This window comes from Pelobates fuscus, chromosome 5, assembly GCF_036172605.1.
Source record: "Pelobates fuscus isolate aPelFus1 chromosome 5, aPelFus1.pri, whole genome shotgun sequence".
In the NCBI taxonomy this organism is placed as follows: domain Eukaryota; kingdom Metazoa; phylum Chordata; class Amphibia; order Anura; family Pelobatidae; genus Pelobates; species Pelobates fuscus.
In genome coordinates this window covers 127,534,641-127,548,975 of record NC_086321.1, presented here as the reverse complement: position 1 = coordinate 127,548,975, position 14,335 = coordinate 127,534,641, and the positions used below count along the sequence as shown (strand labels likewise).

Sequence of the window (14,335 nt, the reverse complement as noted above, 5' to 3'; positions counted from 1 at the left end):
GTCAAAATACTATTTGCTTTTACTGCAATAAAATACACATATTTGTATTCAGCGATGTCTCACGTGTAAAGCAGTACCCCCTATGTACAGGTGTTATGGTGTTTTGGGAAGTTACAGGGTCAAATATAGCGTGTTACATTTTTCAGTTTTTTTTCACATTGAAATTTGCCAGATTGGTTATGTTGCCTTTGAGACCGTATGGTAGCCCAGGAATGAGAATTACCTCCATGATGGCATACCATTTGCAAAAGTAGACAACCCAAGGTATTGCAAATGGGGTATGTCTAGTCTTTTTTAGTAGTCACTTGGTCACAAACACTGGCCAAAATTAGTGTTAATATTTGAAAATGCAAAAAACGAATTTGAACGTCAATTTTGGCCAGTGTTTGTGACTAATTGGCTACTAAAAAAAAGACTGACCTTGGGTTGTCTGCTATTGCAAATGGTATGCCATCATGGGGGTAATTTCCATTCCTGGGCTACCGTACGGTCTCAAAGGCAACATAACCAACCTGGCAAATTTCAATGTGAAAACACTGAAACGCAAGCCTTATATTTGACTTTGTAACTTTTGAAAACACCATAAAACGATTATATCGTCAGTGTGCCATTTGTGTGTGAAAAATGTGACTTCCACTGACGATATTGTTGTTGTAATACATTTTTACTGTTTTGAAACACTAATATTTGTGTTCAGCGAAGTCTTCCGAGTAAAACAGTACCCCCCATGTACAGGTTTTATGGTGTCTTGGAAAGTTACAGGGTTAAATATAGTGCTAGCAAATTAAATTCCCTGAACTTTCGGCCTGGGTTGTCACGCAGGTCCTGCAAATTGTAATTAATAAAATTACCTAATTATGTAAAATGATTACATAAATATATACGTAGAAATATTATATATATATATATATATAATATGATATAATTTTTTTAATTATTTTTATTTATATATAGGTGTGTATGTGTGTGTGTATATATATATATATATATATATATATAAGTATATATTGTTTAATTTTACACTGTTTTAAACGTTGTTTTTTTTTGTTTTTGTTTTCCAGACAGCAGGGGGAGTACCTGTCATTACAGGTACTCCCCCTGCTGGCAATGCCTTGGGCGGCTATGCCGTCCATGTGATTGCGAGGTCCTCGCAAGGACCTTGCGTTCACATGGCCCAGAGGGTCCGAAGAGGAAGGAGGGGGACTCCTTCCTCTTCGGCTCCTCTCATTGACAGCCACCAGAGGCACTTCCGCACTTCTCCCTGTGATTTTCACAGTAAGAAGACGCCAGCGTCCATAGGAAAGCATTGAGAATGCTTTCCTATGGACTGGCTGAATGCGCGCGTGGCTTTGTTCCAAATAAAAGTTCATATTAATGACTAGTTGTAGTGGAACCCTAAATGTCATGAATCGGGGATGAATGTGTTTCAACTTTGGATAAACTCCTTATGATATGGAAGCGTGTTGACAAAACATGCTAGTTCATTATTTTCTGCTTTTATTCACCCATCGTGCACTCATTACACTATCAATGCACAAGCAAATAGTGCAAGGAGGAAATCCATATTGTTCTTGCTTTATTTTCTAACCCAGATCTATTTTCTATGTCTGATTTACATCGTAGGCAATGAAAGTTCTGTCAAAGAAGAAGCTAATGAGACAAGCAGGATTCCCACGTGAGTGTCAAATGAGTCCCTAGACTTAACTCTTATGGTGTCTGTCCTCACCATTTCCAACCCAGATCTCCAACCTAGAACACACTTGTAGTCTGCTCAATATAAGAATTCTGCATTTGTCTTGGCAAAAGGAGTCGTCGTAGCTGGTAGAGCTATGGCCTCAGTTAACTACAGTATTTCGCAGTTTGAAATAAAAAGATGATAAGCTGCATTTATTGGTAATTTCACACAAATACTGGTTAATAGAGGGAGATAAAACATATAAACTCTGCAGAGGTGTAAATAGAGGGTGATCAAATGTATAACCGCACACACATATTCTTTGTGTTCTGGACAGATTACTAGGAGTCCAGCGTAATAAATTCCATTCTACAATTACTGGGGCCCACGTCTCACTGCACAACATGGTGATGCACATTGTTTTATCTCTAGAGCCTACTGCCAAGCTTCAGAGATATAGAGGCAGATTGCTACACAGAAAAATGATCAGATATTTGTTTTCCTTGCTATCTCTATCTCAAAAATATGCTGCCCTATTAACACAACATGTGCAGACATAATACTGGAGACCATACAGACCATGTGGCTGTATCTGTTTTATTCACCCAGAGATTAATTTACTCAGACAATGCCTTTTTGTATACCCAGCTAGTAATTTGCATAACACAATAGGTTTATGGCTATCTTATATCCCGACATTAACCATTTTGCGGCTGGTCTCTAGCACAGTAAAACTAATAGAATATTGTTGCACAACCCTAATATGTAGGGTAAAAAAAACCTAGATCGGAATGAGAGACTCCTGATTGGTGGCTCGCATTCCTAGAGTAGGAATGGTCCATTTCCTATAGCACTTGCCTGTACAAGTGTTGTCTAGTGTTTGGAACGTTAAAGGTAATAAAGAGACTGTCACCTTCAGGGATCTTTGAGTATTTTGCAAAGACTTGCGAAGGTCACATCTCTGCTCGGTGCGCTGCAGCCTTACCTGAGGTTCTCTCTTAATGATCTTCAGTTCAGGACCCCTTATGATATCTTTTAATTGAGGGGGAATATTAAACTTCAAAGCAGTCAACATGAATATTTCTATCTTTATAAAATACTCGAATGTTTCCTTTTTTTTTTTTTGTGACATTGTATTTTTTTCACTTTAATTGTTGTTTAAGTGTTTTTACATAATTCTTTTGAATGAATGGTTCATATACTGCTTAAAATATGGTTCACGTCCTGCATTTAGACTGATTATAATTTAATGACTGACTATAAGCTGCTGTACCATTTGGAATTTTAACAAATAATTAATTACGGTTACATATTATTACTGTATTATTGAAACCGGTTTTAACCCCTTAAGGACACATGACATGTGTGACATGTCATGATTCCCTTTTATTCCGGAAGCTTGGTCCTTAAGGGGTTAAGGACACAACTTCTGGAATAAAAGGGAATCCTGACGGAATATTTCCGTCATGTCTCCTTAACCCCTTAAGGACACATGACATGTCTGACATGTCCTGATTCCCTTTTATTCCAGAAGTTTGGTCCTTAAGGGGTTAAGGCGTTGAGTGTATTGGCCACATAATTTTCGTCTAGCTACTGACTATTATTGTAACCTATTTTATACATTTGAGTAGATATATCAAAGATACTGCAGGAATGGAATGTGCTAGCTGTATCCACGACAACTGCCCCACTTTTAGTACTTTAGAACATTTTTTTTGTAATGCACATTTTCAGAAATCAGCCCAAGGGACACCAAATATTATTTTCTCACTGAAATAAGCAGTTATGTTCCATTTTGCGCTGTGTTTACCAAGCGTCTTTATTTCACAGGTCGCCCTCCTCCCAGAGGTGCTAAACCAGTAGCAGATGGTGGTGCACACGCCTTGGGGCCAATTGAGAGGGTGTACCAGGAAATTGCTATACTGAAGAAGCTAGACCATCCAAATGTGGTCAAGTTGGTTGAGGTAAATTTTTGGCAGAATCTTTTTAATATTGATGCTATTTGTACATGAGGTTACTATGCATTGTAAATACTGTGCCCTCAGCAAGAACAATGTAATGCTGAATTATACAAACTGATTGCACATGGAATGTAGGGATTACACAGTACCCTGTCACATCTCTCTGTCAGTGTGTCATTTAAGCATACATTACTACTTGCATAGTGGCTTTTCCATCTCAGAATGGATTGCATTGTTGACCAACTTTTCAGAAGCTGAAAATTAGTTTGAGTAGCATTACATGGCAAATGGCTTTGTAACATATCTGAAAATTGGAAAATGTTTAGTGCAAAATACATATTTAAAAAGTAATGCTGTACCCATTCTGATTCGTCCCCATTGTGGGCACATGGTCCGATCAGCTGTGCAGTGAATATTCATGATGTAGTTTCATCAGGTCTTGGCTAAAGGTCATTTTGAACTTTTGTCCCTTTCAGAGATACTAAAATTCTTCATTTTGAGTTTGACACCTACAGCGTTTTTTTTTTCAATTTATTTTTTTTGTTTTTTTTTGGTAAAGATCAGCATATCATGAAGTGGTGAAAAATTAGCCCTTTTTCCTTAACATTATAAAAAATTATTTTTATGTAACAGAAAAAAAGTGTTCTATTTATTAAAGACGTGATGTTTGTCTGGCAAGTAAAAAAAAAAAGGTGACAAACGGCAGATAGTATGAACTCTAGAAAATAATTTTATTTGTGACAAAGAACAGAAATGCATCATATGCTTTGACATAACTGAGTAGACACAAAAGCAACAAGAAGTAACATGCTATGACATCCTTTAAATTGGGGATATTTCTTCATGTGTTTTTATATGTATTGTTCTTTATATGTTGTACTTTTTTTTTATTCTGAAAGTTTTACCATATCTGAGTACTTGTATATCTTCAGCGATATTGGTGTTTAGTAGAAAGGAAAACTGCATTGATTTTTGTGAAATAGATATAAATATACCGTAACCATTAGCAGCATGTGGGTATGGGGCTGCAGTAGAGAATACTGCCCCTCCATCACTAAAGGGCTTTTGGGGTTAATCATGAATCCTTTTCAAGAGACATATAGCAGATCCTTGGTTTGGTTTCCTTGGAAACGTTTAAGCGGGATGCAATGTATGCAAAATCTGAATAAGTGTGGCACGATTATCCTAGTTTTAAAATAAGAAAATGCTCCATATTCTCAAGTGTAATGGACTGTTATGAATAATATTGAGGCAGTAAAATTGCTTCTATTAATTGGAAAGGAGTTTTATTAACTGTTGTATTGTCCTTGCGGTTTGGGCAATAATCCCATAACGCACAACATTGTAAAGGGTTTAATTTAAAAAAACAATGATGTACTGAATTTTAACGCAATTCTATTCACCCAAAACATAACTAGTATGCTTATCTGCCTCCACAGACATAATACAAAGAGGAAAAGTCTACTCCAGACTCCACTAATGTTGTAGCTTAAACACCTCAATACAATTGCAACTATTGGTTTGAATGGTTAATTGCTGTTAATAAAAATAAAAAACAGCCAAAAAAACACCCCAAATTGCTAAATTCAAGCTAAAGTACTCCGTCTGGGGCTATAGTGGACATAAATAATTTTTAATCTCTCAAAGTATGGCCTCATATATTCATTTTTGTTTTGTCCGTGGAAATAGAAATTGAGTAAGGAAAGTTATGTAAAAGTCATAGTTTTTTGGGGGGGGCTTGTTTGTTTCCCTGGCACTATAGGATCCCTTTAAAGGGACACTATAGTCACCTGAACAACTTTAGCTTAATGAAGCAGTTTTGGTGTATAGAACATGCCCCAGCAGCCTCACTGCTCAATCATCTGCCATTTAGGAGTTAAATCCCTTTTGTTTAGGAACCCTAGTCACACCTCCCTGCATGTGACTTGCACAGCCTTCCATAAACACTTCCTGTAAAGAGAGCCCTATTTAGGCTTTCTTTATTGCAAGTTCTGTTTAATTAAGATTTTCTTATCCCCTGCTATGTTAATAGCTTGCTAGACCCTGTAAGAGACTCCTGTATGTGATTAAAGTTCAATTTAGAGATTGAGATACAATTATTTAAGGTAAATTACATCTGTTTGAAAGTGAAACCAGTTTTTTTTTCATGCAGGCTCTGTCAATCATAGCCAGGGGAGGTGTGGCTAGGGCTGCATAAACAGAAACAAAGTGATTTAACTCCTTAATGACAGTGAATTGAGCAGTGAAATTGCAGGGGAATGATCTATACACTAAAGCTGCTTTATTTAGCAAAAGTAATGTAGGAGACTATAGTGTTCATTTAACTCATCCCCACTTCAACCATGTCCAGTGGTGTATCCTGGTTCAGGGACCCCCCCCCCACCAACCCCAACCTGCCTTCTAAATACACATACACACTCACTGACAGACACATAAATAGTCTGTGTAAGACACACATACACTAGCTAACAAACATACACACTTACTAACAGACACATACATTCACTAACAGACACACACTCACACAGACTCTCTAACACACACACACTCACTAACTAACTAACAGACACCCACACACTCACTAAGTAACAGACACACACATTAACACACCTCCTTACCTTTGGGAATGCTGGGGTGGATTATCACTTTCCGTGGGGCTGCTGGGCGGCCGGCCGGCCGGTGACTGCAGTCGGCGAGGGAGCACTGATCCTCCTGTTCAGCTCCCTCGCGCGCCGCATAGTGATGCCGGAGCCGGAATGACGTCCTATTCCGGCTCCGGCATCACTGCGGTGCGCGTGAGGGAGCTGAACAGGAGGATCAGTGCTCCCTCCCTCGCTCCCTCCCCGCCCGCCCAGAAAGCTCTGCCGCTGCAAGCCTGGGGGGGCTCTGAGGTGGCCACCCAGCCAGCTCCTGGGCCCCCCAGGACAAGAGCGCCCCCCAGAAAGTGCCACCCAAAGCAAATGCCTTGTTTGCCGCGGGTAAATACACCCCTGACCATGTCTCAGTCTGTTCTGTTGGCCAGAGCTGCAGATATACTCTTGGCAGGCTGCCCGCTGGATAGACACACTACAGACTAAATATAGTATCAATGTTTCTTTCAGAATTCTGCATATCTGGAAAATATATATATCTATTTGGTTACTTTGTTACTTTAAATGGTTTCCACTAAATGGGGATTGACCTTCAAATTGAAAAATTAAACTGTAACATTAACATTTCCAAATCTGCCATTTTGTCTCACGTTTTGCAATTTGGTTTTAGCTACTATAGTTCACTGTTTAGTGAATAAACCCCAGTGTGGCCGTGCATATGTTTTAAAAATGATGGGAAGCAAACATACATTTTAATGTTAGGGGCTTTCTGATCCAATTTTATATATTTATCTTCTTTGCCCAGATATGTCAAGATTTGTTTTTGGGTTTTTTTCTTAGATCACGAGGTTATGTTTTTTTTTTTTATTTTCATTTGGCTTGTTTTGTATCTCTACAATTGTCTTAATTCCTGGCCAAAGTCATACTTTTCACTAACAGCCGTTACATTCACCAAGTCCTATGAGCGTCAACCAGAGATCGCAAGATTAAAGGCAAAAATTGAAATAAAAGTGTCAGGCAGCTCCTAAAACAGATTGGCTACTTACTTGGCTGTTCACTTGGAACATTGCTTATTTTGGATATAAACTAAACTAAGCATGAGCCATCTTTCTGTAATCAATCATTCTCAAATATTCCAAAACTCCTGTAACGTTTTTTTCATTACCTCGGGATCTTACAGGGTTGTTTTGGTTTTGTTTTTTCACACGACAAGTGCTTGACTAGCCCTGCAAGGATAACAGAAAAGTACAATCCTTTCTGTCATTTATCTTAATGTTAAGGGAACACTCCAGACCCTTAATGCACTTTAGAGTGTCTTATTTTTTTTTTTATCAATTTGCCAAGAGTATCTATTTAAATCGGAAATTGACACTTTTATACCTTAACCTGGTTATAACTTTCAATCAGACAACCAGTCCTGTTACTTCCTAACTTAGTTGGCTCAGTGGAGCAAAACTTAAGAGAGGTAATTGCTCAGAGCACCTGTCTTGAAAAGACTTCTCTGAATTGGTAAGTCTGTGATTGGACAGCCATACAATGTCTGGACGGGGATACAAGGGGAAGGATTTGCATAAGCTGCCGACAATAGAACTACAGGTTTTGCAAGCTGTTTTTAGATTTACTCCCAATGAAAAAAGCATGCAAGTTATAATTGAAGTATATCTACTAAACAATGATTTAAAATATATATATATATTGTATTTGGGCAGTACAGTGTCTCTTTAATATATTATTTCACATTTGTGGAATTCAATAGTAGACACTGAATGCTTCTTGGAATTCTGGTAGGGACAGATTTAGTTTGGCATGTTATTGTCTTGGTATTCTAAAATTAAGCAACATTTTGGGACATTTGCTGCATGACCCGTATTATTCACTAATTTGTGAATTGTTGGGAATTCCTAATGAATAAGGCTAAAATAATTGAATTGGAGAATATTTTTAAGCCAGCTACATTTTCAGTCCTTTTTTTTTGGCTTCCGATTTGAACTTCACTTTGAATTTATGACAGTTCACACATTGGTGAATAACCCTGAAAGTGATAAAAGGGAGGAGATGGAAAGAATGGATACTTGCTTATAGCTCTCCCTCTATGTAATGCCACTCTCTGGTTCTCAGCAGATTCAGATTTCTTTATTTAAAAAAAATAAAAAAATTGACTCATTGACCGTGTAGCTTTAAGATTTACTTTGTAGGGCTTTATATGAAAATCTGATTTTATAAATGTAACCTTTGACCTGAAACAGACCTAAGAATTTTCCCTTGACATTGGCAGCTGAGCTTACACTTGCAATTAGAAGTGTTAAAATACGCTGTTATGCCTGTTGCTCATAAGCCCAAAATGACGAACTGGAGGGAGAAGAGACGCTTTAAAGCTCTTTCTTACACTTTAAATATTTTTTACTTTTTACTCTATTCTTTTTATCTTGCATCCCCTCCCCAGCATTAACAGAAACACATTACAATCATACAACCTAGAACAAAACAAAAGGGCAATAGTAATGCACAAGTCTACAGCTTCCCCGACGGATGACAACCGAGGTCACGGCCCCGGGCCCATAGCGGAGCCTCGGGAACTGACCCCCTGGAAACCCAAAAGAAAGCACTCAAACCCTACTCAGGCCCACATTAAGTCCTAAAGGTACATCCCCCACAATTACTGTTTGCATGTGTTGATAAGCAGAATGACCACACCACCCGATATAGCGTAAACCATGTACTCCACTCATATGACTTCACCCAGTTAATTTCCTCACTGTTATTGTTCTTATTGTTACTACTGGACCTCCTAATGCATTCCAGTGTAGTAACCATATTACACTGACTGAATAAAACTCAAAATAAAGAATTTTAAGATAAAAAAGCACTGCTGTGATCATGTATATAGGCTTTTGGGATAGTGTGCAGGTAATGGTTTTAGTTTGGTGTGCCTACACACTATTTATATGACACCTAGTTTATATTCTTGATTTCTGACCTTGGACCCATGCCATACTTTACTCCAGACCATCCCAACACATCTTCATCCAGACCATCACTACAAGGCCTTCCCATCACCAGGGTATTGAACCTTTCAACAACATTACAAAGCCTTACAAATTTAAAGAGTGTTACATTGGAAAAAATAAATAGAAATAGAAGGGAGAAAAAAAAATGTGTGTGTATTTTTGTTTAGAGGAAATACTTGCAAGCGTTAAATTACTTTCCACGCAATATATTATGTTGTGCATTTTTACCAAGCAGAGCGAATGTGAGTTTACTTTTCATATAGCTTACATCAGTCATTCTCTTCTGTTGCTAGGTGCTGGATGACCCCAGCGAGGATCATCTATATATGGGTATGGAAGCTCTCTTATTCTTATGTAAGATCAGAGAACCGAACAAAGAACTGATAGCAAGCAATCTCCCTGCTCTGATCTAAAGCGTGTAATGAGTACATGCATGTAAAGGTTAGGCAATCAGATGTCCCTGTTAAGGGAGATACTGAGAGTAGCTGCATCCTGCAGGGTAGCTTTGTAATCCTGCCTTTTCTGTAGCCACTTTCATTTAAAGGATCAATCTTGTCTTGTTCAGAGGACTTACCAGTGGGTAGGTTTAACGAATATCCCCACCAAGTGTGCCAGGCTCATTTCCGCAGAACAAATATCAGAGGTAATCCACACTTGAGCACTTGAATATTAGTTGCTGTCAGTCATTTTTGCTGAACCTACTGATGTGATACAGGGATATCCTAAGATTTTAATAATTTGAGTATTTGTACTACATAGTGTGTGTTTATTAAAATGTTTTTTTTTGTTTTTTTCTTGAAATGACGTATTCTGCCACAGAGCATATTTTAGCTTGCCGTGATTGCTGAGCTACCCCCAAATATTCATATATATTTAATTATTTTTTATTTTTCTTTCAGTGTTTGAACTGGTAAAGCAAGGGTAAGTTGAAAAAACAACAACTATTTTACTTGGTTTGCACATGCTATATAATATATAAAAAATAACAACTACCACAGTTGGGAATCTTTTAACCCCTTAAAGATTCAATGTTGTTGTCACAGGGTCATTTACTAAAGTGAGAAATTACATTTAAGGTCAGAGAAGCTGATTGGGACAAATCTAATGTTGATGTCTTCACAATATGGTCTCTGATATCCTTGTGCCACCATAGGATATACTGCGTATTTGGCTTATGCAGTCATGCAGTTATGAATTCAGAGGGTCATTTTTGAAATACAATCAGTAACGGATGAATTGTTAAATGACCGTCTAGATCAGTCCTCAGTGCACACAGTTCATGATTTATTAATGTCCTCATTCTGTTCCAGTAAGGCTACTGGCAAACGTGGACTCTTGTTATGCCTGGAGTACTGGATTGGGAACCTCTAAACCAACATTAGCAGTGGAGCCCTTGAGAGTAACTCCAGTACTTTGGAACTCAAGATCCACTGTTTCAAATGTATAATAGCTCAAAAAGGCTCATGGATTTGTTCCTACTACATAGAAACATAGAGTGTGACGTTAGATAAGAACCATTTGGCCCATCTAGTCTGCCCAATTTTCTAAATACTTTAATTAGTCCCTGCCTTTTGCTCTTGCCTTATGCCTATTTTTCACATTCGTAAACTCCTTCACTGTGTTAACCTCTACCACTTTAGCTGGAAGACTATTCCATGCGTCCAATACACTCTCTCTAAAGTAATACTTCTTGATATTATTTTTAAATCTTTTCCCCTCTAATTTAAGACTATGTCCTCTTGTGGTAGTTTTTCTTCTTTTAAATATAGTCTCCTCCTTTACTGTGTTGATTCCCTTTATGTATTTAAATGTTTTTATCATATCCCCCCCTGTCTCGTCTTTCCTCCAAGCTATACATGTTAAGATCCTTTAACCTTTCCTGGTAAGTTTTATCCTGCAATCCATGAACCAGTTTAATAGCCCTTCTCTGAACTCTCTCTAAAGTATCAATATCCTTCTGGAGATACGGTCTCCAGTACTGCGTACAATACTCCAAGTGAGGTCTCACCAGTGTTCTGTACAATGGCATGAGCACTTCCCTCTTTCTACTGCTAATACCTCTCCCTATACAACCAAGCATTCTGCTAGCAATTCCTGCTGCTCTATTACATTGTCTGCCTACCTGCCTTACCAATGCATATGTGAGGAAGGCTGAACTTGATGGACACAAGTCTTTTTTCAGCTATGTAAGTCATCTGAAATAATCACCCCTAAATCCCTTTCCTCAGATGTTGAGGTTAGGACTCCATCAAATATTCTGTACTCTGCCCTTGGGTTTTTACGTGCTAGATGCATTATCTTGTACTTATCCACATTAAACGTCAGCTGCCACAACTCTGACAATTTTTCTAGTTTACCTAAATCATTTGCCTTTTGGCTTATCCCTCCTGGAACATCAACCCTGTTGCCTACTCTTGTTATATCTTGTCAACACTTTCTTCTATATTTGATTTTTGATTTGGTGATTTAAGAAATACATTTTATTCTGTACTTGTTATTTAAGGCTACGTGCCAAATGAATAGGCAAATAGATTACCAGATGGATGGGCATTCAATTTAACACCATATTCATAAATTAAAACCACATTAATTAATAACTCTTGGTTATTAGAGAACACGGTAAGTCATTGATTGAGTGTATATATGCCAATTATTAAATTACAAGACTATCGATAATGTTTCATGTTGATTCAATATAAAGATGACAACTTCATGATGACATTTACATGGTACATGATATGTAAATTAGTGTGTTAAGATTATAGCACAGCCTGTAATCTGTCATCCCTCCTGAAAGATGAGGAAATGAAAACTGCAGCAGTGAATATAGCTGGCTTGTTTGTACATTTCTTAAGCACTTATTGAGTGGGAATAATGTAACAATATGTATGAGTTTAAAATTCTCACTTTAATGTTTTGGCTATCACTATTAAAGTGTGTGTGTGTGTGTGTGTGTGAGATAAAGTGTCATCGTTGTGCCATTGCTTACACGAACATTTGATTTTAACAGGAAAATAAAATAGGTAATCCCACAATAATCTGGCTTTGCAGCACAACTCGTGTCATACACATTTTAACTGTCTTTAGGTCTCTCTATTTTATTGTCACCATAACAACAGCATGCAGGGAATTAAGATGAGTACCTTTTAACCCCTACACTGGGAATAAACATGCACAATTAATCTGAGAATGTGTTGTGTCCTATTATAAAGCAATGGATAGATTGTGGTAGGAAATGGATGTCTTTAATAACACAACATACCTTCCTTTTACTGTAGATATTGGACTTGATAATGATCCGAATGAGAGACTGTTACTGCAGTTAGTAATAAACTGCAAACTATTCCCAATTGTGGATCGTTGTTATTTGTAAACTGTGCTGACATTTTAGGAACTTTAAAGGCAGCTAGACTTAAATGGTTACATACTAAAGTGAGAATTCAAAGTGAATGTCCAATTCAAGGCCAAAGTAGCTGAACTGATTTTTTTTTGCAGATTGGCTATTTTGCCGTCAAATTTGAAATTCACTTTGAATTCTCACTTTAGTGCATAACCCTGTAAATAATAATAATAATAAAAGTAAGATTTTTTTGCTCCAATAAGCCATATACAATGGAGCAATGTTGCTATAAGTAATCGCTCCAACAACCTCAAGGAAAGATACAAAATGATATAAAATAATATTAAGAAAAGCGTCACACTCGTGTAGTGGACAGATATATACAGGCAGCAGCATTTGAAATCCCTGCTTCGGATTGTTACGTGGATCAAAATCCTAGATGGAATGCAGCCTCTCTTGTTTTGGTGGCCAAGTAGAAATGCTCTGAATGTCCTGCAGCTTGATGCAATGCCTTGCTGGACTTCAACACATTCTGAAATAAACGAGGGGGAAAGATACCAAATGGTGTAATATTGTGGTTGTTGAATTAGTATATATTTAGGAATGGTCTATGTGCACAATTTTTCAAGAAAGTAATGTTGCTCGTAGTATAACGGCTTTGGTGGTTTCTGTCATCACCAAATGGACTTAAACCGAGGAAGCTTTATCTCTCGTGCACAAAGATTAAAGCATAATATTATTCCAGATGCAAATGGGTACAAAAGACTAGCATTACATATGAGACCCAGCACAGTCTCTGAACTGGACATTTCAGCTACACTATCAATCGATGCTGTATTGTAAAGAAGACATTCCGGGCTTTCCAGTGATATGTAATGTGATAGGTTGGGATGCTGGGAACATTTTCTTCCTTTTCATCAAAAATAGATGGCATTTCGGAAGACAATTTTTTTTTTCTCCGGTCCCAGGAGGACCTATATATTTAGATTTATTTTCATATATATATATACTTTGTTATTCCAAGTATCTCTTCCAGACTCAATCTTCGCAATCTTTTTTACATTGAAAATTCTATCAATCAGAAATACTCAAAAGTGCACACAATTCTTCATGTAAGCCATATTACTATAATGTAAGAATACTGTTCAATATAAACATGACATTTTATACAAATCTGCTCTCATAACCTTTGTTACCATAGTGATGGAAAAGCATTATAAAAGCATATGTTTTAATTCAAACATCTAACCCTATTCTAAATATCACATACAATAGGCTTCTTAGAAAATAATTGGTTAACGGAAATAAGTTATTTTCTTTGTAGTTTTAACTTTAGATATGATAGTGAGATGTTGGTTTCCATAGTAACATGAAGTCTCTGGAACCAAACTAACCTATTTAACCAGGAATCCGTTGATTTTGACTGATTAAATATTTTAAGGAGATACCCAAACCACAATAATTAACCAGTTTTAGATAGTGAGAGTAGAATAAACATTGGGAGCTAAACCACTTAAAAAAATGTAAAAAAAAAAAAACCTTTATATGAATGGGATATATCGATTAAAACAAAATCTCATGTATGAAATCACTGCTCGTTAAAGCATTTTTGCGTGATAAATAAAATGCTTTTTCAAAATTATTCCAGAATTAAAAAGCCATTCTCATATTTGTAAAAATAGATCTGAGAACGATACATATCAACTTCTTTAACAAAAGTGATTGTAGATTTTTTTTTTCAAATTTAAAAGGATTAAAAT

General features: G+C 37.0%; 1 protein-coding gene across 2 annotated transcripts in view; it reads left to right on the top strand.

The window, feature by feature from the left end:
• The window catches only part of CAMKK2 (calcium/calmodulin dependent protein kinase kinase 2), an 87,039-nt gene that overhangs the window by 50,198 nt on the left and 22,506 nt on the right, over positions 1–14,335 (top strand). For both annotated transcript variants that reach the window (XM_063454255.1, XM_063454254.1), the window contains exons 5-8: positions 1,624–1,675; positions 3,506–3,639; positions 9,529–9,565; positions 10,135–10,156. In XM_063454255.1, coding sequence (XP_063310325.1) covers positions 1,624–1,675; positions 3,506–3,639; positions 9,529–9,565; positions 10,135–10,156 — 245 coding nt within the window. The remainder of the gene's footprint in view (positions 1–1,623; positions 1,676–3,505; positions 3,640–9,528; positions 9,566–10,134; positions 10,157–14,335) is intronic.